At 41.8% G+C, this 27969-nt stretch overlaps 1 protein-coding gene across 2 annotated transcripts in view; it reads left to right on the top strand.

Annotated features, from left to right (window-relative positions):
• Nucleotides 1-346: 346 nt before the first annotated feature.
• The window catches only part of GlyRS (glycine--tRNA ligase), a 615776-nt gene continuing 588153 nt past the window's right edge, over nucleotides 347-27969 (top strand). For both annotated transcript variants that reach the window (XM_067126048.1, XM_067126050.1), the window contains exon 1: nucleotides 347-702. In XM_067126048.1, the coding sequence (XP_066982149.1) occupies nucleotides 466-702 (237 nt within the window). In that variant the 5' untranslated portion in view covers nucleotides 347-465. The remainder of the gene's footprint in view (nucleotides 703-27969) is intronic.

Consider the following 27969-nt stretch of genomic DNA (forward strand, 5'->3'; position numbering starts at 1 on the left):
ATTTCTATCAGTCTGCTAAGTAAAGGAGAGTAAGTCAAAAGGCCTAGCACCACTCCATCATTTCACTTTCCTTCATGGCATTACCTTCTATATATATATATATATATATATATATATATATATATATATATATATATATATATATATATATATATATATATATATATATATATATATATATATATATATATATATATATATATATATATATATATATATATATATATATATATATATATGTTTGTGTGTGTGTGTGTGTGTGTGTGAAACTTCTTTCATGAAATAAAGGAGCGGATTTGAATGCTTTTCTTTTTGATGCTTCGGCATAAAATGAGAGTGGAAAGATGGTTACTTCATGCTATCGGCCCAGGTACATTTGAGTCTCCTACCGACGTTGACTAAACAGAGGAGATCAGTTGTGTTGAGCAGGCCGTGATTCGTGAGAGCAACCACGCTGTCTTTTAAATGAAGACATTCCAGTTGCTTTCGCTCGTAGCCAAAGGCAACCGATTGTGCCACCTGCCGCGCTGTTTTCCAAGTGCCCGAATTTGTACATCTTCTTTCCACGACAAGTCAGTATCGGAGTGGGGCTCTAAGAAGCACGCCAGCAAACGGAAATTACTTATAAACATAAACCATCTGAAAATGGATGCAGAGATAGAGCAGCAGCTGGCCCCTCTGAGGGCCCGAGTGAAGGAGCAGGTAGGCCAGAGCCAGAGCCAGAGCCAGAGCCAAAGGCAAAGCCAAGTGGCACGTCAGCCCACTGTTGTTAATGTATTGTAGTTGTAGTACAGTCTAATCAGATGTGGTTGGGAGCGAGTGCAGAGTGAGGGGTGTGGGATACCTACTGTAGTTGACATTTCAGAGGGGCATGACCTCATCAGGCTTATCTTTACCATACATAACCATGGTCTTCATGCCTGAACCTGACCGGGGGGTCCAGACCCCTCTCCTGAAGTAAGTTATGACCCCTCACCCTGCATGCTACCCGTGGTTCATGTTGTAGCACATTGGACGAGGGCAGCTGCTGCTGGTACCAGTAGGGTTCCCCAGGGGGGGTGGAGATGGGGATGGGAGTCATTGCCGAACGACTTGTGAAGGGAGGCTAGACAACGCCAGAGGCTATACCGGGGCAGGGGTTGTTTACAGTTTCGGTTGCCAGGCCACGTAACACCTGCCCGTGCTACAATAACTCTGCCAAGGTAATTAGTTCCGGGACCTCATGCTTTCTGGGGGGGTCCAGGGGGGCAAAGCCCCCCCGGCCAGGTTAGGGCACGCCGCCCTATGTTAGGTTAGGTTGGTTACATCTGGTTAGGTCAGGACCTGGCACTACAGGAAAAGTTTGTCTTGTTTGTATTCGTCCGCCAGTTTCCTAGACGGAACCTACACCACAGCCTTGGCCACCTAAACTGTAGGCGCTCCCGGGGCAGTAAAACTTGAATGTAGCTGCGCTGATTGATTCCCGCCGGTCACCGACATGGACAGTTTAGGCTACAGCCTTTTTAGGGGGGTGTCCAGGGCCAGGTCAGTGCACATCACCCTACGTTAGGTCAGGCAGGTAAGATCTGGTGAGGTCAGGACTGAGCATTACAGGAAAGGTTATGTCTATTTATGTATGAGGAACCTGTCCCGATCGACGACTGTTGGGAATCTGGTGCGCAACTAAAGTAAAGTTTTAGCCGTCTTTTTTCTTTTTGTTGTTTGGTGGAAAGGCAGGTCAGATATTGGTAGATCTAAGCCGGCTGTCTGCGGTGAGCTAGGCTATGGCAGTTGACGTCTTTCTGCAGAACTTTACCTGCTGAACAAGAATTTAAAGTAATATTTTGTTGCTCAGCTGTAATTAAGCTGTAAATTATCTCAGAACTGGTTTGGTAAAACCCTCTCAAGAATAGCTAACAGTAGTGGAGACCCGTTGGGAATTTGGGTTTTTTGGTTGGGCAAATAACTTGGGAAAAGGTTTCAGTACCATATTGTTATGTTTCCTGTTATATATGTCATTTGGAACACGAAAAACAAGTGTAAAAAGAAGGGATGAATAAATGGATAGTGGGAGCCATTCCAAAGGCACTTTTCATTCATTACTATAGTACAATCACATCAGCCGTGCATTTGGTGCCTAGCGCCGTCCCTTATGACGCTCCTGATTGGCTAGTGGTCAGCCAATCACAGCACTGTTCAATAAACGAGCCTAGGATTATGTAATGACTTGTCCATGGCTGTCTGCAATCAGCTACACTCCTAACATTGTGAGCCTCCTCGCTCCCCTGCAAAAAAAGTTACATACACATACCATACTTTTCTATGTATCTACGTATGTATGTAGTCTATAATTACTCATTGTAATTGTTTTCCGTATCGCGGCCCCTGATAGGGTGCTACCGTAGGCCTACTGTCAAGTGCAGCTGGTCGTACCCGGGTAGAGAAGTTACCTCTTTATGCGGACGGCCATAGACGAGTCATTACTTAATTCTAGGCTCGTTTATTGAACTTGAATGCAACATCTGACATATAAGCGTCATTCAAGTATGGCCCCAAATAACAACAAGCGAAAGCAAGAGATTCTTTTAGAAGTAGGCCTAAGGAATGTGTAAAGAGCTGGCTAGTTGCCCGGGATATATGCTATAGTCTGCGTGCATCCCTGCACATTTTAATATTCTTAATCGCTTGCTTGTTGTTTTCATATTGATTGATAGCCCTACCCATACTTTTTAGGTAGCATTGCCATCTATGACATTTAAGCTACGAAATTTTATGAGACACAAGACGAAAAATGATGAATGCACTGCGATGCCATGTAAGGAATGAAAGAATACATTTTATCTTTAAAAATTTCTTGTTTATTTCACTATCAAATATCTTACCATTAAGTTTATTGAAGTAAATAATTCATATATCATTATAATCCTTCAGCCATTGGCTTGACATGTTTAGTGATGAAATTGGGAAACACTACTATTCTTTGGGTAAAACTGAGGTTTAATGAAAGTTATAACTTTTGAAAGACATGTTCCTCAGGTCTCGGAGCAGAGATCTTTACTCTCCGGAGCTTTGAGAGAGACTGCAGGCTGGCCATTTTCCAGTGCTGTGATTGGCTGACCACTAGCCAATCAGGAGCGTTGTAAGGGACAGCGCTAGGCACCAAATGCACGGCTGATGTGAATGTACCATAGTACTACTGATTCTAAGCCTTAACAGGCATGCGCTAGCTTTTGGTTCACCAATCAGCAGTTGCCGGTTTTCTGCGCTTAGGGAGAACTGTGAGAGACTGGCAATTGACGTTTTCCTATGTTATTTTACTTGCCAGAACATACGAGCTTGCAGGCATCTTTAAAAATGCAGATAAGGCGCGCAGCACCGTTCTGCTACGGCGACCTATAGAGGCCCCCATAAACTGAAAGATAATTCAGGATAATCTGGGATCAAGTAGTCACAAACTAAAACCTTAGATCTAACTACAAGAGATAAGAAAGTTTAGCCATACAAAATCCAAAAACATGTATAAAATTGAATACCAGATGGTTAATTGCCAGTGGGTAATAAACAGAAGGGTAATCCAGGAAAATCCGGGATCATGTGGTCACAAACTAGAACCATATACTTAACCATAAGAGATACAGAATATTACCCATTCAAATTGCAGAAACGTATGAAACTGAATACTAATTTTGCTTATATTTATCAACTACTTTTTTAATTATGAAGGCATCAAGTTTAAACAAACCAAGACTTAAATTTACAGTAGAACACTTTCATTATTTGACTTGATAAAACAAGATTCAATGATATTCCTTTTAACTGTGTTGTTGCACGGAACTAAAGATCTTGCTTCACTCCAGTTAATAGGATGATCTAAATCTCTCATATGTACGAATAATGCATTCGATATTTGGCCATTTCTCACAGAGTATTGGTGTTGTTTGATTCGCTGTGATAGTGATTTTCCAGTTTGTCCATAATATATTTTATCATATACTTTTTAAAGGAATTTCATAGATGAACCAGAAACATCTCTTGGAGAATTTTATATTACTAAACTTTAACATTAAAATTACTAAAAACAACATTTATGTTGAAAAGCTTTAAAATTCTAGGACTGCAAAAACCTTTCACCATATGGTAATTTAAGAATATTATGCTTGCTGAATTCAAGTTTGTTATTAGTTAAATAAAGTGTTTTCCTGGCTCTTTTCCATGCTACATCTACGAAGGTCCTTTGGTATTTAAGTTTCAAAGCAATATCTTAAATAGTTTTGATCTCGGCATCAATGAACTGCGGGCTACAAATGTGTTAAGTCCTCAAGAACATTCCAGAGAATTTAACATTTTAATGATGATTGGAATAATAATAAAAGAGGCAATTTAATGATGATTGGAATAATAATAAAAGAGGCAATGTTGGTTGATTTTCAAAAGACTGAAAAGGTGAAATTTTTATCATGTCTATGGATAGTTACATCAAGATAATTCAAATTCAATTTCTTCTTCTATAGTAAATTTTATAGAAGGACTAAATATCCCTTCTCTCCTCTTGGTTCTCTCTCTCTTTCGTCTCTCTCTAAAATTTACTCTAGAGGGCCAGAAATTGTCTGTGTATATATATATATATATATATATATATATATATATATATATATATATATATAGTTTTGTTGGAAGTAGTGGGTTCCGTTCTCAGCTAGCACTCTGCTGGCCATGCGTTTGAGTATCCGACCGCCAATGAAGAATAAGAGGAATTTATTTCTGGTGATAGAAATTCATTTCTTGTATAATGTGGTTCAGATCCCACAATAAGTTGTAGGTCCCGTTGCTAGGTAACCAATTGGTTCTTAGCCACGTAAAATAAATCTAATCCTTCAGGCCAGCCCTAGGAGAGGTGTTAATCAGCTCAGTGGTCTGGTTAAACTAAGATATTTTAATTTTATATATATATATATATATATATATATATATATATATATATATATATATATATATATATATATATATATATATATATGTGTATATGTATATACATAGTCCCTGGTTATTGGCAGGGTTCGTTTCACAACGTGTGATAAGTGAAAATCGCTAATAACTGAAAATCGATGATTTTGGGCACTTTTCAGCGATGTTTGGCACTTATAGGCACTGAAAATCGCTGAATTTGGTTATTGGCACCTCTGTTAGGTATGTATTGGCGCCAGTACCCAATTATCAGCACCAATAAGCGGAAATCGCGATTTTTTGGCGCCATAAATTGTTGATTTGTTCATGAGACTTACCTGTCAGATATATATATAACTGTATTCTCCAAGTCCGACAGAATTTCAAAATTCGCGGCACACGCAGTGGCCGGGCAGGTGGTTAGTACCCATTCCCGCCGCTGGGAGGCGGGTATCAGGAACCATTCCTATTTTCTATTCAGATTTCTCTGTCGCCGAACTGTCAACACCTGTTGTCAGTTCCTCCGCCATTTGGATTTCGGAAATTTGTTGTCACTTAAGTATTTTGGTTGTTTTTTGGTATACGACTGGATCTGTGACTTGGCATACTTTCTTTGTGGACCGATTTTGACTTTTCTTATAATTAAGATGTCTTACCTCTAGCTATCGAGTCTGTAGCTTGGGTGAATGTAAGGTGAGGCTATCGAAGACTTTGATAGTTCCTCACACTTTATGTATGATATGTAAGGGTGTTCAATGCTCAATGATAATCGGTATAATGAATGAGGGATTATCTGAGGGTGAGTGGAAGAAATATGAAGCCTATATGCTTAAATTGGAGCGTGATAGGTTGAGGAGATCTTCCTCCTTGAGTGCATCCTTAGGTGGACAGTCAGGGTTTTCTCCTACTAGTAACCCTGTAGTAAATTTTAGTTCTAACCCTGTAGTTTGTTGCTGCAGAAGGTAATACCCTGGCTCTCGTGTTGGAGTCAATGCGTGCTCTTGAAACTAAAGTGAATGCAATTCAAACGAAGTGTTAGTGCTAGTGCCCTAGTGTTGTGGAGGGGCGTCAGATCGGCCCTATAATGCCTCTAGGCCTGGACCTCTATCGAACTCCCAGGACCAGGAGGGGGCATGTTGAAAGCCGCATGAGGGTTACGGGGCTTCCCACCGATCTGGCGTCCCTTGGCAGGTCCTGATGACGCTACCCAGGCTGCCAGGGATCGTGCACAGGCACGCATCCTGAAGGTTTGCTTCGTCCTCCGACACGTCCTCCCGCCTCGGGTTGGAGCTCGGTTGACTCGCCCTCTTAAGAGAAGCTTAGAGGAGAGGATGCTTCACGTCCTCTTCCTCTAGACGTTTGTGCTCTTCCCGAAAGTTGCGTGATATTCCTCCGCAGAAGAGAATAAAGTGTTTTTCGGATGATGACGCTACTCGACCCCCTGTCGCGCTAAGGCAAGGGCTAGAGCTTCTTCCCTGTGAGAAGGAAGTATATGTCTCTCGCCCCTTTCCTTCTCTCAGGTTCAGCCCTTCTCCCGAGAGAGTTGCTTCTCCTACGCGTAAGATTTTGTTGGGTTTGCAACAACAGCTGGATGCTCTCATGAACCTTTCAAGATTCGAAACTGCCTGTTAAGAGGTACAGACTTTCACCTTCGCTCTCTGCTTCGCCTTCCTCGTCTGCTAGGTGTTTTGGAGCTTCGCCTGTCGCCTAGAGAGAGTGTTTAGTGGCTTCCTAATCGTCTTCCCGATTTGAGGTGTTGGACTTTTCTCTTGACTCGCGCCAGGAGCGCGTGTTTTGCTCTTCGCGGCGCTTTCTCACGCTTCACGCGCCTCACCTTGACGCCGGGCGCCGCTAGCCATGACGCGGCGCCACGCTGTGACTCTCTTCTTTTGTAACAGAGCCTGCGCATTCACGCCATGACGCCCGCAATGCTTGCCCGATAGCTTCAAGTCTTGTGTTGACGCCGCCCAGTTGTACATCATGACGCACAACTACCCGCTTCAACATCTGATGTCCTTCTTAATTTAGCCACGACTTCTTCGATCGCTGGAGTTCCCGCTTACGATGGCACGTAATCGAACTACTTTCACCACTCATTCAAGACCCGCCAGCTGGGGAAGAACATACTCTTTCGTGCCACAGCCTTTGGATGAAGAGAAACATCTTTCTTCTTCTTCTTCCTCTGATTATCAGACTCTGGCTATTTTACTTTAAGGATCTGTTTCCTGAGACTTTTCAACCTTTGGCTCCCTCTCTCTCCACCTTCGTCAGTTGTCTTTGTCTTAAGGGGAGCGTTTGACGAAAAATCAAAATTTTCTGGGATATTTTATATATGGCATCATACATATCCTGACTATCTTCTCAGAAAGTTTTATTAAAAAGTCGCCATAGTTAGGAGTTATAAACAAAAACAGTAACCCTATCATAGACAAAATTACATTTTTGGTATAATGTAATGATAATGTCAGTATATCGGTAGTATTTCCTTTTAGCTATGAAATAATAATACCTAAATGTTATATGGCAACCCTGTGGACCTAGTACGCATCAGCTTAAAGCCAGGAATGCCGCAGGGCAGTCAGTGGCAGTCAGTCAGTAGCAGCTCAGAGCTTGACTAAGTAAGACGTCACGCGCTGCCCAACCTGAGCCGTGTTTTGACACTCGCTTCTTCTAGCTTCATTTTAGCGAAGTTATATTACTCTGCAAGTCATTGTTATATTTTTGGCTTTTTCAAATATGTCATAAAACATCAAACTGTGTAACAGCAAGCAAATAAATACACAGAGAAGCAAAAATATCGATATCTCAAAACTAAAGTTATCGACATTCTAACTGCATCTACTCCATAACGAATACCGATCTCAATGAAACAAAAGCAAACGAAAGCTAAATAAATTGCCTACAAACAAAGGAGCTTCATGGGAAACAACACGAGACCCGCACTACGAGAGAGTTTTTTCCCGAAGGAATGTCACTTCCAAGAGAGGTAGCAAGTGACTCCTTTCATCTCCAGACTCCATTAGCAACCAGGCTTCATTTTCCACAAGCCTGGAAAGAGAGAGGGGCAGACGTTTGGTCCCTCCTACTGTTAGAGAGAGAGGTTACTTGATTCCCTTCCTGTCCCCCCTCCTCCTTTGTTTTTGTTTCCCAATTGCCATCCTGTCAAACAGAAAATTTGTTTGACCTGCTCAACAGATGCTCGAGCGGAGAGCAGTGGAACAGGTCTTGGACTACGCAGTTCCCTGGGATTTTACTAAAGATTGTTTCTAGTCCCAAAACTTTCAGTAGGCTGGAGACCCACTTCTTGGCGTCAACAGGCCGAACAACTTGGTCCGGAAGGAAAAGTTCAAGATGGAGACAGCAGCCAGTCAATACTAGGAGCCCTTCATCCCAGAGATTGGATGGTATCTTTGGATCTCCAAGATACTTATCTTCACGCCCAATTCATCCACGTTCGATGAAGTATCTCAGGTTGTCTTGGGGACAACGCCATACCACGTTGAAGCACCGCTTCGTCCGATCAGCGAAGTTAAGCAACCTTGGGTCTGGTCAGTTTTGAAGTTGGGTGACCGCCTGGGAACACCAGATGTTGTTGGCGTCACATTTTGCTCGAGTGTTTACACTTCTCATGAAAAACGTTGCGATGCAGTTGCACCCTGTCGACGTCAGGATCTCTCTACTTGATCGACTGGTTGATTTAGCGTCGTTAAACAAGGTATCTGGAGGACCTTCAGTTGACTCTGCAACTCGTGAAGTCCCTGGGACTTCTGGTCAATGTGGAAAAGTCGCAGCTGATCCCCTCACTGTCCATGGTGTCTGGGAATTCAGATGTATTCAGCGGCTTTTATAGGGTCTCCGTCGCTAAGAACGGCAACTTCTATGTTCGATAAAGTCTCGGCCTTCTTGGGAAGGAAACATGCTCGGTGAGGGAATGAATGAGTCTGCTGGGGACCATTTCTCGCTGGAGAAGTTTGTTTCCCTGGGGAGTCTGCATCTCAGGCCTCTTCAGTTCTTTCTGTTGGAGAACTGGCAAAGCAAGGAAGACTTGGAAAGAGGAATTGAGAATTCTTCCTTCTGTAAAAGAGGATCTGTAGTGGTGGCTCGATCCAACGAAATTGCAGAAGGGATCTCCTCAAGCTTCTGAACCCGATGGAGAGTGTTGTTTTTCCGACGGGTCGTCAACAGGTTGGGGGCAACACTAAGGGAGAGGAAGTGTTAGGAACCTGGAGAGAAACAGGTGTCCTGGCACTTCAACATCAAAGATTTGGCAGCTATCTTTTAGCTCTCCAATTCTTCAAGGTCCAAGTTTGCAATCGTGTAGTTCAAAAAACTCGGACAACACTACGGCTTTGGATTACCTACCTGGAACACTCTCTTGTTCCTGTTCAGCCTTGCAAGAGAGATTATTCTTTGAGCCTATGCTGCAACATTTCGATTCTCACAAGTTTTGTTGCAGGGTCGAAAATGTTGGAGCAGACCTGCTCAGTCGGCGCCATCAACTCCTGCCGAAGGAATGGACCCTTCATCAGGAGGTTTGCCAAGATTTTTGGAAACTTTGGGGTCGCCATCTTGTGGATCTTTTCACGACCTCAAGAACAGCGAGGCTCCCTCTATAAAGCTCATCTGTACTCGACCCGGAGCAGTTGCGATAGATGCTCTTCTCTCGGATTGGACGGGAATAGATGTTTACGCCTTTTTCCCTGTTCAAAATTCTGGGAGAAGTCATGGAAGTTCTGGGTGCTTCACAAGGGACCGAGGATGACTCATCATCATTACGTTTGGCCTTTCAACCACTGGTTCTCGGAGTTTCTCTTCTGGTTGGTAAACGTTCCGAGAACCCTTCCTATGAGAGCAGACCTGCTCATACAAACCCCACTTCACGAGATATCTTCAAAATCTCCCGCTCTGAACCTGACTGCTTTCAGACTATCCTAAAATTGGTCAGAGCGAGGGGTTTTCTGGCCAGGTGGCACGGGCCATCGCTAGAGCCAGAAGTTCTTCATCTAACAGGATATATCTAGCGAAGTGAGCAACCTTCAAGGGTTGGTGTAGAAAGAAGGGCTTTTCCTCTTCCTCTATCACTGTGAGCCAGGTTATGGATTTTCTCCTTTACTTAAGAGAAAACTCGATATATCAGTTCCGACTATCAAGTGTTATCGGAGCATGCTTTTCGATTGTTTTCAGACACAGAGGATTGGATTTGTCTGACAATAAGGACCTCCACGATCTTCTTGAGCTCTTTCAAGACGTCCAAGGTTCCTCAGCTAATTCCTCCTGCTTGGAACTTGGACGTGAAGTGCTCAAGTTTTTGATGTTTAGTCCTTTTGAGCCTCTCCACTCTGCATCTCTTAAGGATGTTACTCAAAACGGCATTCCTCACGGCTCTGACGAAGAGAGTGAGTGAAGTTCGAGGTCGTCATGTGGGCTTCAAGGAACACAATGCTGTCTATTCTTTAAGCCCTAAGTTCTTGGCTAAGAATGAAAGGCCTTCTAACCCTTGGCCTAGACACTTTGAAATTAAAGGTTTAGCAGACCTTATTGGACAGGAACCTGAGGGAGTTCTATGTCCAGTTAGAGCTCTCAAGTACTACCTTAAAGAACACAGGACACTTGTGGTCCCTTGGATAATTTATGGTGTTCTGTGAGGCAACCAGTTAACCTATGTTGAAGAATGCACTGGCATTCTTCATTAGGGACGTCATTAAGGACGCACACTCTAGTTGTGACGACTCCAACTTCAAGTTGTTGAGAGTTAACGCTCACGAGGTGAGGGCAGTTGCTACCTCCATGGTGTTCCAGAAAATATGGTACTCAGTGACTTTCTCAGTGCCACATTTTGGCTAAGTCAATTCGGTGTTTGCCTCACACTCTTGGTGAGATGTTTAGGTAGCATACGTAAAATTGCTTTTCGCTGGGACCATACATTGCTGCTTCAGCAACCTTGGGGACAGGGGTAACTCTGATCCTATCCCCTTTTTAATTGTTTTTTTATGGTTGTTGGGTCGACTACTGGAGGCAGTCTTCCCAATCCTTTGCAAACTAACGCTTTAGGTGTTGGTTAAGTGGTTAGTAATGCTCTTTTGTCCTCTTTGTATGGTCTATGATCTAGTCACATTGTGGTCACGCCCCGTTGACAGATCATCTAGAAGTCGCCAGCTATATAGGTCACTACCTCGCTGGGGTCTCTAGTAAAGTAGAAGCAGACTAGAGTGACAGTAACCACTCAGTCAGCTACGCTATCAGATAAGGAACCAAAATAATTTTACCAATAATTGGGTTTTTCCTAATTCTTGGCTGTCTCTACCCCTCCAAAGGTGGTATTCAGCTATATATATATCTGACAGGTAAGTCTCATGAACAAAATGATATTTTAATGATAAAATAAAGTTTGTTCATACTTAACTGGCAGATATATATATATTCATATTGCCCTCCTCCTCCCCTCAGGAGTCAGTGGCGTTAGAAAATCTGAATAGAAAATGGGAATGGTTCCTGATACCGCCTCCCAGCGCGGAATGGGTACTAACCACCTGCCCGGCCACTTTTGTAATGAATTTTGAAATTCTGTCGGACTTGGAGAATACAGCTATATATATATCTGCCAGGTAAGTATGAACAAACTTTATTTTATCATTAAAATATCATTTTTCATCGCTAGACAATAGTAAAACTGATCACCGATATATATATATATATATATATATATATATATATATATATATATATATATATATATATATATATATATATATATATATATATATATATATATATATGTTGTCGGTCCCTGTTCCTTTCCTTCAAAGGGCCCAACACTAAGGTAATGTCCGGCGAGGGCGTGGGTAATTATTGTAAGTAGGAACAAGTGGCTCTTTAAAACAGTTATTAAATTGTAAATTATTTGAGGTTAAAGGAAAATGATTAATTGTTCCTGTTTCTTCTTTATTTGTGATTTTTTTGTCTTACAGTTCCACCTATAGTTCTTAACTGTTTCTTAATGGTTCGAGACTTTAAGATAATGGTTTGAGACTTTGAAATAGTGGTTTAGAGAGACTTAAGAATTAGATTACGGGACTATTGTTTGAGAGAGTCTTTCTTCACTAACACACTTCTTCTCTTTCTGTCTTTTCTGCTTCCCACACTTGAAATAGTTCTCTCTCTATCTTCCCACTCTTTGGCTTTTCTCTCTGTCTCTCTCTTTCCTCTCCCCACCTTTTTTCTGTCTCCTTTCCTGTATGCCTGTCCTTATATCTCCCATTTTCCTTGTGTCAACCATGACGTCATATTCTGGGCAGGTACTGCTTTTTCTGAGGCACCTCCTCCGCTTGCTTCATTCCAACTTTTGGAGGTGTGTTTTAAGGAATTCCTGTTGATTATTGGTATTTACTCCTTGTAGGATGTCCCTAGGTCTTTGGCACTGATGGCATTTGATTGGCCAAAACATCTAGGCTTGACCTGTGGGCGTGGCTTATTTCCTTGGGCTATCGTTTGAAGTCAAGGGGGGTTGAGGTTTTTCCCACACTCTTACTAACCATAAGGTTCCTTCGCAGGACCCTCGTGGATTCCGAAGGCACGACCAGATGCAATTTCTCTTAGCGCCTCGTTAGTGCTGGTGTGTTCTTGAAGATATGGTTGGAGACTTGTTTGACAGACTGGAGATTCCGATACGTTATGGTCCTCAATTTTGCTGACCCAAATGGAAATAGGATATTTCTACTTCGAAAAAATTGCTTTTTTCTCTATTCACTGATACAGTCTCGTGGCCATGCTACCTAACTGGCTCCTGACAGTTTTCTAAATAAACAAAACAGTATGGACTATGAGGGCTCCTAACAATATGCACGTTTTGTATGACAAATTCCTTCTATGTATCTGGCTTTAAGTATTAAACAATCATAAATGATATAAAAGAGCAAAGAAACATTAGCAATTATCTATCAAGTTACATTTGGATTTACTCAGCCCTCATACCTAGCTGCCTAACAGGTGGATTTTAAATTCTTAAAAAGTAATCAATCTGTACAATCATAAGGCGGCAATCTTCATTTCTTGGCCGTTCTTCATGGATTTCTTGTTGGGCTCGCTGCTACAAATGAATGATAATGTCCTTACTTGTATCTTGGGTGTATTCAAACATTGTGTAACTAACATGTGTAACTTACTTGTGTACGTGTTGCTTGACTTTATCAATGCAAGTATAGACTTCTCTTTGCATAGGAAACTTCTACATTTTAATGACTAACTCAAAAGTATGACTGGCAACTTGGGTCGGAAAACAAAGTAGTACTTATGAATATTTTGTGACTGGCAAAAACAAATCAGTAGCTTTCGCTATTAAAGTATCTCTAAGAAATGAAGATCATAAACGTGTTAGTTCTACGGGAAAATAAGTAATTACCATTTCTACTTCTAGTGTTAGTATAGTTCATGCACTCCTTTCAATGTTGACATGTTATGGGTTATGCCAAGACTTCTCCTTGATGAGGTATCCTTAAAGTACTCACAAATCTTACAAACTGTATTTCTCATTTCTTTACCTTTTACTTCTATGATTAATACACTGACACAAATATTCGTGATTTGAAAACAAGATTCTCGTTGAAATCATTTAAAACCTGTCTTAAACTTCTACCTCATTCTTCTATTAGTGACAGTGGGTTGCAAATCCCTAAAGATGACTGTTAACCCTTCTGTTTTTTTAATACGTTACATTTCAGAAATTTTACTTTACTTTCTTGCTTCCTAAGTAATTCCCCTCAGTTAAAGAAAATGTAAATTGAAGTTCCGGCGCCTTAACCCCAAATTCTTTTGTTACAAGACCGACTAATTAAAGTAAGCATTGCAACATTATAAAAAAATAGTTTCACTTATACAACTTACCCGGTAGTTACATATAGCTGTCGTCTTTGACGCCACGGCAGTATTCAAATTTGCGCTAGCGCTTATCGTTCAGTTTGATCCTCTACCCCGCCCTCTATCGGGTATCGGAAATCCCAAGAAGACGTCATTAGTTTTTTTCTTGCCGAAGGTAATACGGTTCTTCTGGTGGTAGTTCTCAACAATTGAACTAATTCCTTTTTTTTGAAGTACTCGGTTTGTTGTTTTTGCTGGCGCTAGTTATTGCTTGAGAGTTATTATTAGTTTGACTATTATGTCTGATTCTGGTCCTAGTGGTATCCGGTTTTGCAGCAAAGGCTGCAAAACCAGGCTTGTTGCTTAGTTTAGATCCGCACACTTCTTGCTTTTCATGCAGGGGCAAAAATGTTCTGCTGATTTGACTTGTAACGAGTGTGAACTTCTAACTTTGTCTGACTGGAGTGCTTTGGGGAAGTACATGAAGAAGCTAGAAAGAGATAGGATTAGGAAGGCCTCTTCTAGGTCTTCGAGGTCAGGAGGTAGTCAAGAGGTTTCGTAAACCCTATTATCCCTGCTCCCCTGTAGTTCCTGTAGTACCTACCCCGGACACCGTTTCTCCCAATCCTGATACCGTTCAGTCCTTAATGCGTTTATGTCTTCCATGCAGAAAATGGGGACAATTTGCAGCTGATTAGTAGACCGCAGTGATAATGCAAGTGTTGTGCCTTGTGTAAGTGTTGTGGAGGAGGTAGTAGCTCGGCCCATTCACGCTCCCAGGTCTAGGCCCCCTGTCAGGCTCCCAGGTTGGAGGGAGAAGGCATGCTTGAAAGCCGAAAGGAGGTGGTGGGACCTGCTCCCGAGTAGTTGCCCCCTCAAGCAGTCCTGTTCCGTTTCCCAGGCTGCTGGCCCTCACCACTGAAAAGGTGAGGAGCGGTTGTCGAGTGGTTCCAGTTGGAGTTCCTGGCCTAGAGGTTGGCGTTTTGCGGCCTTCTAGACCTTTGAAGAGGTCTCGTCTGCTTTCACCATTGAAGATTCCTAAGAAGAAGGCTCTTCTGGAGGATCTACCCTTCCTGTAGCTTTTGGGCAGAACCGAGAGGCTGAGGTCGGACTCGTCTCATTCGTTTCGGCTGATCCTCCCTATCAGACGATTACATCTGAGAGGCCTGCTCCTTTGGCGCCAGCGACTCCTGTGACTCCTGTTCCTGTGGCGCCTGCTCCAGCATTCGATGAACCTCAACAGCTTGTGATTGACGGAATTAACGCCTCGTTTGGACTCGATTTTACAACTTTTGTCTAAAAATCAAGTCTCTTCTTTGGCTCCTCCACGATGCCAGCGGCGCCACCTCACCTCCTCTATCTGATCCGCGGTGGCGCTGGATGGGCGCCTCCGTTGGCGCCACCTTTGGCTGCTGTGCCGATGCGCCGCCTTTGGCGCTCCTTTGATACCAGCGGCGCCCGGGACTACTCTGTCTGCCGCCCGTAGCGCCGTGACTGCGCCTTCATTGGCGCCACCTGTCGTTGTGGTACCGACGGCTCCTCCTTTGGCGCCATCTTCGGTTGCTGTATCAACTGCGCCTCCTTTGGCGCCTCGATGGCTCCTCAACAGGCTCAAACTCTTTCGGTGACACAGCAAGAATATGTCACGAGCCTTCCAGCCCCCCCGTGTAACTCAAGTTTCAGTTCAAGGAGACTTGGATGAAGATGTTGTCCAGCTGGACTTATCCCCAATTTCTGACCTCTCGGGCTTAGAGGAGCAGTGTAAGGAGGAGAAGTCTCCCTAACTCTCTTCCTACAAGAAGCTCTTGAAGTTCTTTATTGAGAACTTCCTGATTGGCGTTTCGCCTGCGGCTCCTCCGTCTCCTGGGTCCCAGTACAAGAGGGACAAGGCTTCTGTTTCTTCTTCGGACTTTACCAAACTTGTCCTGTCCGTCTCGCGAAGAAAGGCCTTAAGAAGATGGATGCTTGGCTGGCCGAGAAGAGGGAAATTGGAAAGAACGTCTTCTGTCTTCCCCCCTCCTCGCATGTTCCTTCCGAATCGGAGTTGGTATGAGACTGGGGAAATGTTTTCCTGGGTGGCTGCCTCCTGGCACAGGAGACTTCTCCAGTCTCATGGATGCCAGTAGGAGGACCGCACTTAATTCTCGAAGGTCTTCTTTACGTCCTCCGAACTGGATCAAGTTTTCAAGAGCGTGTTTCGGACTCTTGAAATAGTGAGCTTCCTGGACTGGGCGTGGCTGGGCCTTAGCCAGGAAGATTAAGGATTTTAATCTTCCTTCCGAGCTCTTGGATGATGTGGTAGGAGTAGTGGATTGCATGGATAGGGGCATCTTGCGACGGTGCAGTAGAACAAGCGGCAGGAGATACAGGGGTTCTCAAAAAGAGGCAACTTTGGTTCCTTCCTAGCAAAGGTGTTTCTTCAAGCCAGAAGTCGGCTCTCTTGTTTCTCCTTTAAACAAGGCTCATCTGTTTCCGCAAGAGTTGGTTGCTGCAATTTCCCAGGCGTTAGCTCCAGAAGTCAACCCAGGATCTTTGTCGCAGTCTGCCAAGAAAGCGAAGAGACCTGTGCTCACCGTTTCTGTGCGCGGTGTTTCCCCCAGCTCGCCATGGACAGTATAAAGGAAGACCCTCTAGACGAAGGGCCAGAGGAAAAGGCAAAGCCACACCTAGAACCTCGACGGCCCCAGAGAAGAAATGAACCTTTTGTCCTCCATTCAGCTGTAGGAGCCAGACTGCAAAGGTTCTGGCAAGAGTGGCAACAGATCTCGGCAGACCCTTGACAATCCAAGTTTTAAAAGAAGGATATGCCATCCCCTTCCTTTCCAAACCTCCTTTAGTGGAGGCTCCAGTTTCTTTACAGGCGTATTTCGCACAACTCCGGCTAAAGGAGATGCCTTCGCTGTCAGAAGTCCGAGCCATGCTGGAGAAGGAAGCGATAGAACTGCTTCATGCCCTCTATCTCCAGGTTTCTACAATCGTCTTTTTCCTGGTTACGAAAGCATCAGGGGATGGAGACCCGTCCTGGGCGTGAGTGCGTTGAATGTCTCCGTTCAGAAGACAAAATTCTCCATGGAGACAACTCAGTCGGTCTTGGCGTCTTTACATCAGGGGATTGATGGTTTCGATAGACCTCCAAGACGCTTATTTTCACGTCCCGATACATCCAGCTTCAAGGAAGTTCCTGAGGTTCCGTTCGAGGGACAGGTTTATCAGTTCCGTTCCCTCTGCAGGGTCTGTCGACAGCCCCGCAAGTTTTCACAAGGGTCCTGTTGTCAGTAGCCAGACATCTTCACCTGGAAGGAATTGAGTTTCCATGTACCCGACGGGCTGCTCAAAGCTGCTTGAGGGAGAGCTGTTTGGAGGACCTATCAAAGACTCTTCATTAACGGTCCTAGGCCTCATTATCAACGAGAAGAAGTCTTGCCTGACTCCCAGTCAGCAGATTGTTTATTTGGGAGTGAGTCTGGACTCAGACTTTTCAGGCTTTTCTGTCCAACCAACGGATAGCCTCATGCCTGCAGAAGATCACGACTTTCTGCAGAGGAAGATTTGTTCCACGAACGAATGGATGAGCCTCAGGGGGAACCTTAACTTCAGTGGAGAAGTTTGTAAAACTGGGGGTTTGAACCTGAGACCACTGCAGTTTTACCTGCAAGAGAAGTGGCCCAGGAAACAGTTCCCGGACTCCTTCACATTCGCCATTTCGAAAAGATAAAGGAGTGCCCCGTTGGTGGAGGTCAGAAGGAAGGCTGTCACAAGGACTTCCTCTTCAGCTTCTGGAACCCAGACCTAACTCTTTTTCCGACGCCTTGGACAAGGGCTGGGGAGCGACTTTGGGGACAAAAGAAGTTTCGGGCCAGTGGCAAAGAGAAGAGAGAAACTGGCATATCAATCGGAAGGAACTAAAAGCGATTCACTTAGCCCTGTTAGCCTTTCAAAAGAAGTGGAAGGCAATGCGCCTTGGTCCAGGCGGACAACACGACCGCTCTGGCATACATTTGGAAACAGGGGGCACTTCACTGCGTGGGTCCTCTACGAGACCTCGAGGGAGCTACTAGTTTGGACGGAGGAGATCGGGACCAGACTAGTAACGAGATTCATCCAAGGGAGAAAAAAATGTAGCAGCTGGACCTTCTCAGCAGAAAGAACCAGGTCCTATCCAACGAGTGGACTTTACATCCCCTAGTTTGCGAGGAGCTTTGGAAGATATGGGGACGTCCGCTCATAGATCTCTTTGCAACCGACAAAACGACTCGCTGCCCCTTTACTGCTCTCCAGTTCCAGACAACAAAGGGTTTTCGTGGATGCAATGTTCATGGACTGGTCGACCTGACCTGTATGCCTTTCCCCCGTTCAAGATCCTGCGGCAAGTCATCTCAAGTTCTCAAGCCATCAAACGTAAGGATGACTCTGGTGGCTCCATTCTGGCCGTCCAGGGAGTGGTTCCCGGACCTTCTAAACCTTCTGTCAGACTTTCCGAGACTTCTGCCAGAGAGACCAGATTTACTCAGACAGCCGCACTTTCAGAGGTTCCACCAAAACTTGTCCGCTCTTCATCTTGTCGCCTGCAGACTGTCAGAGACTCATCAGAAAGAGAGGTTTTTCAAGAGAGGCTTGAAGCTATCAGAAGCCAAGAAGAGAATCCTCTGACAATGTTTACCAGGGAGTTGACACAGTTTAGGGGTCCTGGTGTCAAGAGAAGGCGTGTCTTCTTCTTCGACGCCTATAGCCCAGATGGCCGATTTTCTCTTGTTCCTCCACAGAGAAAAAAGCTGCTGTACCTACCATTAAAGGGTATAGAGCCATGTTAGCTTCGGTCTTTCGACATAGGGTCTTGAAGTGTCTTTGAGTCAAGACCTTTCAGATCTGATTAGATCATTTAATACGCCAAAGAAGAACCAGAAGAGACCAGTGGCGTGGAATCTTGACGTAGTGCTGAGATGGTTACGGTCTCAGTCCTTGAACCGATGGCGAACATCTCCTTGAAGGATCTCACGAAAAAGACTTTTTTTGGTAGCTCCACATCCCCAGGAGAGTAAGTGAGCCATGCGATTGACAAAAGAGTAGGCTTTGCTAAGGGGAAGGCAGTATGTATGTCCACTTTGGTTTCTTAGCCAAGAACGAAGACCCGTCTAGACCTTGGCCAAGAGTTCTGAAATTAAGGACCTTTCCCAATTGGTCGGTCCCGAAGAACCCGAAAGGTACCTCTGCCTGTGAGAGCTCTCAAGTTCTCGTTCAGAGAACGAAGAAGCTCAGAGGTCCCAATGACCACCTCTGGTGCTGGGTTAGAGATCCTTCTAGGCCTCTCTAAGAATGCCCTTTCTTTCTTTTTGAGCCTGATAAAAGAAGCTCATGAGCTGTGTGCTGACTCGAGATGAGTATTCTTAAGGTAAAAGCGCATCGAGATTAGAGCAGTTTCGACTTCTGTAGCCTTTAGCAGAAACTTATCTGTGAAGGACTTGGTTAAGTCCACCTTTTTGAGATGCAAGTCAGTGTTTGCATCACATTATTTAGTGGACGTGCAAACTGTTTTGAAGAGTGCAGTACGCTGGGGCCCTTTATTGCGACTGACACGGTGTTGGGGAGGGTGAAAAGGAGTCCGCCTTAACTAACTTTTCACCTTGGTGTTGGGGTTGTTGTTTTTAAGGTTGCCTGGAGATACATGATGTGTTGGTATCTTCCAGTTTTTAATCTTTGGTATTGGTTTTATGGTAATGTTAGGTGATCCCTCGTTTTGACACCGTTGTACTGCTCCCCTGATCAAGAGCAATCAGACTTGTCCGTATGCAGCCATGTTCTCACGGCAGGTACTGTTTTTTTATTGTGTCCGACACACGGATCCCTTATATCCTCTCGGCACAATATAAAGGCCAGCAGACTACAGAGGCAGTAACCACTGAGTCAGCTACCTTTAAAGGTAAGGAACCTATGTCTAACTTGTTGCAAGTATATAATTCCAAGAATTTTTTGAGCTGCCAGTGCCCCACCTCCTCAAGGTGCCAATCAGCTATATGTAACTACCGGGTAAGTTGTATAAGTGAAAATGAAATTTTTATGATAAAATAACGTTTCACTTATACTTACCCGTAGTTACATAATCATAACCCTCCCTCCTCCCCTCACCTGGGCAGTTGGGCAAAACTTATGACGTCTTCTTTGGGACGGACCCGATCCCGATAGAGGGCGGGGTAGAGGGATCACCTTTTGTAACGTAGCTTAGCGCTAGCGAATTTGAATACTTTGTGACGTTAAAGACGACAGCTATATGTAACTACCGGGTAAGTATAAGTGAAACGTTATTTTATCATAAAATTTCATTTTCATTACTAAGTCAACCAATGAAGGCAAACTCAGCAACAAAGAAATCAAATACAGGGAATAATAGGATGAATTGATGGGTTTGTTCTTATCATTATTACTGAAATGTGACTCTTCTATTTCTTAGGTTATATCTAATTTTTTCTTCTGAAGTAACTTCTTCCAATTCTTCAGTCAGTTCCTCTTCTTCTTTTGTTCATAAGCATCTTTGTATCCAAAATCCTTGTACTAATGATTCATATGTGGAGGTGTTAAGCCCATTCACCTTTTTCACTACTTAGTCTCTTGCACATCTAGGCCTTTGGCCCTGTGATTTAGTGGCTAACTTGTAATTAATTCCTTCTTACTTCCTTTGCCAGGAGTAAACTTCGCCGCCTATCTTGTAATCCTGCTGGCCTTAATCCTTATTCTTGATGCCACCAACTCTATCATATTCTTCACAGGCTCCTCTAGGATTCTTGTGTAATTGCTTATGAATTACCTTGAATTCCCAATTCTTATTTTCTTAATGTCTTCAGAGTAATTAGGCTGTAGTGGCTGAAAGTTAGTACGCATATGGTAATCTTGGTTCATATCATTAAAGCTTTTATGGGTGTTGTAGTACTTGTATGATACTTAGCATTTAGTGATGGTGGACTAAAAAAGGTAAATTGACGTCCCAATCAGGATCCTGTCTACTGTATGCCTTAATGCATCTAAGACCTTTCTATTTATTTCTTTCTGCTAAGCCATTACTAGCTGGATGATCACAGTTTGTATACGTTACCTTTTCTCTTTTATGAATGCATCACAAATTTCTTGAACTAATGAGTTATTGAACTCGGGTGCATTATCAGATATAATGGGCTGTGGACCAGAATGCCTGCAGCCTCTTTATCAAAAGAGCGATTGCACACTCCTGGCTCCTTTTACTGAGTTAATGGTAGTAACTCTGTATATCTAATGAGTGCGTCAATACACACTAATATATTTCCTATTCCCCTTACTCATGGTGTGAATTAGTAGTCAGATCTACTTGGCTACTCTTTCAAATGGAGTCTGCGAGATGGGATATTTCCTAGGGTACTTCCTTATCTGTTCTTCCCTTGTAACTGTTGCAGTATTGCAGCTCTTCACATGTTACTAACATTCTGTAAATTCCTTTCCAATGAAAGATCTTTTAACTAGTCTAACTGTCTCACATCCCTTCCTGGTAGGCTCTCATGTCAGCCGTCATGCATTAACTCAATGACTTTATTTCTTAGGCTCCTTGGTACTATTCTTTTATGGAGTACTCCCAAGTAATTGATCAAGCAGGTCACACTACGTGGCCACATCAAACTAATCACGTCGTCTATGACATTTCTGCGTCTGGGGCATCAATTCTATTACTTAGTTCTGCTTTCGTTCCTTTTGGCTAAATTCCTACACTATTTTCACACAAAATCGAAGATCCTTTAAATCTTCATCACTTTTTTGTTCACTTGAAATTTTATCTGGAAAGTTCTTCTATGTAATGCATGAAGTAAATACATTACTTAAAGGTCAGCCTGTTCTGCTTAAGTGACCTATCATGTTTATACTATCCTTTTGGTTACTATGCCTTGATAAGGCGTCTGCCACTTATTGGCCTTCCTGGAACATATTTCAACTCTATGTGTAGTCTTGGGCTGTCATGAAACCAGCAGGCTCGTCCGGGAAAATTCAGTTTCTTAAGCATTTCTACTGCGGCGGAATGATCAGTGAATACAGTTATCTTGTACCCGAATATGATGATATACCTGTGAAGTGTTTTAAAGGCATCTATTATGGCTAAAGACTCTAGGTCTATTTACTGAGTAGTTTACTTCTGTGGGCTAGCTTTCTACTGTAATATACTATAGCATTATATTTATTATCATGTCTTTGCATTAAGCATGCTCCTATAGTCGACTTGCATCTGTAGCTAAAAGGAATTCTTTACTGAAATCTGAAACTAAGTACAGAATGTGAGTTAACCTTTCCTTTAAAGTTCATCAAATGCTTCTTGTTGCCTTGTTTTCCATACAGATAATACGTGTTCCTTTATTAGCCTCCGTCAGCGGAGGCGAATGTTATTACGCAAAATTCTTTTATGTACTTACGGTAAAACCTACTAATCCCAAAATGACACTTCTTTTACATTGTAAGGTGGATACTCTTTGATTGACTTTAATCTTTAAGTCGTTTACTTCACCCTTGCAAAGCCCAATTGTGTCCCAAGTAGTCTATTTTCCTTCTGATTCATTTCTTTAACTTCCAATTGGGTCTTCCTTAGTCTCTTTAGTACTTCTCTTACCAGTTTATGTGTTCTTCAATTTGTATATATTGCTATTATCAAATCGTCTATATAATAAGTGCATCCTTGCTAATAAATCACCTAAAATCTTTATCCATTAATCTCACACAAGGTTACTGAGCTTGACCAGACAAAGGCATTCTACACATATTGTTATCTGCCGTTGCTTATACTGAGCAGTTAATGATTTTACTTTCCTCGTCCCAGGAATCTGTAAAATCACTTGCAACAAATCTATTGTAGTAGTATTTCTTGGATCCGTCGTTGTAATCAAGATCTCTCATAAAGCGGCATTGGATAGGGGATCATTTCAGTTATCTTGTTTAACCTTCTAAAATCTACCACTACTCTGTAGGTTTTATCCTTTTGGAACTAACAAAGAAGTGGGAAAGACCATGGAGATTTTGATGGTTCTATTATTCCTGCCTATCCATTTTTTTGTACTTACTCTTTCAGCCCGATCTCCTTCTGGGAATGGGCTACTCTGTAGGCTGGTATGTAGATTGGCTTTGTGTTTTTGTGGAATATCTATTCTATCACGTTATTTCACCTGTGTTACCTAGTGTCGCCCTCCATAGCGACTATGTCTTGTTATTCACTTGTAAAATCTGAGTTTCTCTCTGGCACAATCTTTAATATCTTTCAAGTGGAGACCCTATCTTAGCTCTTCTCAGTTTTTATGTCCTGGAACAGAGAGATTTTCACCTTCTTTATTGATTGGTGCTACGTTTCCTTCTCTACAACTTGAATGGGAATGGTGTATACACTCCTACTAAACCTAATTCTGTTCCTGTGTTAGCCTTCTTACTTTCCTCCTCTGTTATTCATAACCTGCAGCCTATTTTCCCTGCCTGACTTCATGTAGACTAGAAGAGTAATGTACTCCCTTTACTTGTAGCTACTTTGATAGCGTAGAAATTTCCTTCCCTTCAAGAAGTGGATTTACTGTACATTCCTATCTATAGCTCTCTCAGGTTAAGTCTTAGCTCCCTGTCTAATTTAAGTAAGTTTTAGTGGTTGGATTCTAGAGTAGTGTTATCTGTTGGAGGCTGTGCTGTATACTGATATCTTCCTCTGTCGTGTCTTTCTTTAGAATGCTTCTCGTGAAGAGTGCTCTCGAGTGGGGTTCTTCCTGTTAATTTACATGAGGTATTCTAGAATTTTATGACCCCTTCTAATCACCTAATTGCTCTCTAGGTGCATTAATGCTGATACAACCTCATGCATAGTTGGATAACCAATTGTAAATGTGCAAACCTAACTGTATATCTCTTACTACTAGAACCCTCTCCTTTAGTGAAATTCTTCTTGACTTAAAAGGAAAATCTATTTGTCCCTACTATTTCTGATGTTATTACCTGAATGTCTGTGATTCTGCAGTCTACTGCTGGGTTCAAACAAGTAGAAAAATGCATCTGACACACCTTTTCTGACATTATATTCTTAGGACTTCCTGTATCAAAGAATGTGGCAATAGGTTTCTCTAAACCAACATGTGCGGGAAATACTGGTCTATAATTATATTCATTCCCTACATTAACCTTGCTAACCTGTTTTGTTTGGCTTAGGTTTGGCAATCCGGTCTTTCCCTCTATTATGAAGGAAGACCCATTATACCACTGGAGTGAAAATTTATCATTGTGTCATCTGATGTACTACTTGAGTTTGGTTGATATCTTGATACCTGTTAGGGTTTGAACTCCTATTCCTTCTAGCTTGTGGAGACTGACTACGGTCTCTGCCTCTGCCTCTTGACTGAATCTATATCTAGGTACTGAAACAGGTCTATTTTCTGCAATCTCGAAGTGCTATACTTGGCTCTCTTATGGAAGAAAGGGCAGTAAGCTATCCTAGAACAGTCACTGGCATAATGTCCTTCTTCTGACAGTTATAACTTACGCTGACTGTTGAAAATCCCAGCAGGATGCATTACCTAGCGTCCTAATTACAGTTCTATCTGGATTCCTAGAACTATTTTGTCCTCTTTCCTCTTGTCCTATGGTGACTAAAGGTCTGTATACGGGGGTTCACATCGTGATTTCTACCTAAGATTCTTGCTACTTCTCTTCGATCTCAGCTGCTGTCATCCAAGAGTCTCATTTGGTCATCCCTTCAATAACCCCATTTTGTAGGCAATCATGAATGCTAACCTAATAATGGTTTTGACGTCAGCTACTGACATTTTATCTGTCTCTGCCCATTTAGTGGATGCTCTTCTAAGTGACCCCATTCATTCATGTTGTTATATAGCTGGGAACTCACATCCCTTAATTGCTTCTTTTATCTGCCTTATAACAATAGGCTATCCTTGCAAGACCCCAAGTAACGGGATCTGTTTCGCCTACTGTGGAATATACCTTCCTAAAAGAATATTTCATTTCTTCCATTCTTAAGTCTCTGATATGTCTCCGGAATGGACATATCGTTCCTAGAATCTCCCCTGCTTCCAGATCCAGATAACTCTTCGCCACTGGAGTTTACGCCATCTGTGCCTATTATGTTATTAAGATGTATGCCTACCTGCTCTATCCAGTTTTCTAAGTTACAGGCACCCTGACCTTCTTTCCTTCCACAAAATTTGGCTATATGGTTAATTGCATGTCTTTTATGTGTACCTACAGCTGCAGAGACTAAGGCTAGTTGAATGTGTTTCCCCTATCTATAGTTAAATTATTGGTTTGACTTCTTGTGTAAACAGGAGTTCTTACACTATTAGTTTATTTTTGATCTCCTCCTGAGCATTTATTCACTATTGACAAACACTTTCTTAACCACTGAGTATAGCTAACAATGTAACCAAGCAAATAAGTCAACCAGTTCTTAAAATCACCAAAAAAAATTCACAAAAGGTGATAAACACTTCCTATCTTACTTAAGTAAACTAATCAATCACTAAAATTTCCCGAAATTCTAAATTACCGATTAGTGGTATTTAAACAAAAAAAAATCCATAACTTTAGTATCGCCAGCAGTGCTGGTAAAACAAGTAAATAAATTACCCTCGCTTCAAAAAAATTAAAGAACAAATAATCTTGAAAACTTATGATTCTGAACACCTTTAAGCGAACAAAAAAACAAGTTGAGATTTGCGATCGAGAAAAAATATAAATTTCAGCTAATGAATGTTACATAAGAAATTAAATGCTTAAAATAACCGTGGGAATGACACAAATAAAATACAGAAATTATGAGTTAGTCATGCAAGCGTTAAATAAAGTTTAGTAATACCAAATGTTGTATAAAGTCTAGTAAAAGATCGATGGGTGTAGTTTTAAAGAAAGGCAAAAGAAAAAAACTCTTGTTGCCAAGTCTATTTAATTTACATTAACAGGTTTGTGTTTTCAAATGAATATCAATACAAGTGTTCTTAGTGAGCTTAATTTTGTGTTTCTAACTCAAAGAAAAAATTTTCTACGTGTGTGTGTGTGTGTGACCGTAAGGACATTCTTACTGTAGTCGTTTTTTTCTCTACGTCTTTCTCGCAGCGCTATTCTGCAACTGATTCGTTGTTCGTAGGCTTTCATCCAGGGGCTAGGTTGTTGTTCGTCTTCTTCTTACGCCTTCTTCTTGGCGTCCTTCCGTCCTGCGCCTTGGCTGGGGATCTGCTCTCACTCGATCACCGGGAATCATCGTGGCGTCGACAGAGGAAGAAAGGGCATCTCTCTCTCTCTCTCTGGGAAAGTAGTCTTCTGCTTTGTCGTAGCGTGTGTGTGTTTTAGTGGGCGTATTTTATTTCTTCTTTGCAGGTGGCGTATGTTATGTTTTGTCTTTGGTGTTTTTTCTTTGATCACTTGTTTATTCATATTTTCAATTGTTTATCTCACTTCACTGTTTAGCCAACTGTAGTGATCACTACATGTACACCGCGGGTATCTCCACTTAGCTATTTATGTAATCCTCACGATCGCCATCGGCTGCAGCTTTTTTTATCTCATTTAGCTCTTGTTATCCGCCAACTCGTTATCCACACTTTCGCTACCAGCTGTTGTAGGTCCCTGTTCCCTTTCCTTAAGACCCAACACTAAGTGCGCGTCCGGCGTGGGCGTGTAGTAATTATTGTAAGTAGGAACAAGTGGCTCTTTAAAACAGTTATTAAATTATAAATTACACAGTTAGGAGAAATGATTAATTGTTCCCGTTTCTTCTTTATTTGTGATTTTTTTGTCTTTAGTTCCACCTATAGTTCTTAACTGTTTCTTGTGGTTCCGAGACTTTAAGATAATGGTTTTGAGACTTTGAAATAGTGGTTTCGAGAGACTTAGAATTAGATTCTGGGGACTATTGTTTGAGAGAGTCTTTCTTCACTAACACTTCTTCTCTTTCTGTCTTTTCTGCTTCCCACCCTTGGAATGGATTCTCTCTCTCTATCTTCCCACTCTACGGCTTTTCTCTCTATTCTCTTTCCTCTCCACCTTTTTCTGTCTCCTTTCCTGTATACCTGTCATATATCTCATTTCCCTTGTATTCAACCAGCGTCATATTCTGGGCAGAGTACTGCTTTTCTGAAGACACCTCCTCCGCCCACTTCATTCCAACTTTTGGAGGTGTATTTTAAAGAATTCCTGTGATTATTGGGTATTTGCTCCTTGTGGGATGTCCCTAGGTCTTTGGCACTGATGGCATTTGATTGGCCAGGAAACATCTAGGCTTGACCTATGGGCGTGGCTTATTTCCTTGGGCTACTCGTTTGAAGTCAAGGGGTTGAGGTTTTCACACTCTTACTAACCATAAGGTTCCTTCGCAGGACCACCTCCTTGGATTCGAGCGCGACCAGATGCAATTTCTCTTAGCGCCTCGTTGGTGCTGGTGTGTCTTGAAGATATGGTTGGAGACTTATTTGACAGACTGGGAGATTTGTGCATTCACGGTCCTCATTACTGGCCCAAATGGAAATAGGATATTTCTGTGAAAAATACCTTTTTCTCTATTCACTCGTCCATATATATATATATATATTTATATATATATATATATATATATATATAATATATATATATATATGTATGTATATATATATATATATATATATATATATATATATATATATATATATATATATATATATATATATATATATATATATATAATCATGAAGCTACAAATGTGGAATTTAATATCAATTCATTACCTCGAGAGTATCTCCGATGGAGAATTATCACGAAGGGGAATTTACCTGTTCATTTATCATATATAAATTCTCCTTGGTGATAATTCTCCGCCGAATACTCCAGGCTCAACGTTAATTGATGATAACTATAACTTCATAATTATATATAAATCAGTGTGATAAAATTTCATATATATATATATATATATATATATATATATATATATGTATATATATATATATATATGTATATGTATATATATATATATATCTATATATTATATATATATTATATATATATATATATATATATATATATATATATATATATATATATATATATATATATATATATATATATATATATATATATGAACCGTAAAACCGGATTGATAACTGGAGACTTTGTGTGTGTATGTATATATATATATATATATATATATATATATATATATATATATATATATATATA

This window comes from Macrobrachium rosenbergii, chromosome 23 (assembly GCF_040412425.1).
Source record: "Macrobrachium rosenbergii isolate ZJJX-2024 chromosome 23, ASM4041242v1, whole genome shotgun sequence".
NCBI lineage: Eukaryota > Metazoa > Arthropoda > Malacostraca > Decapoda > Palaemonidae > Macrobrachium > Macrobrachium rosenbergii.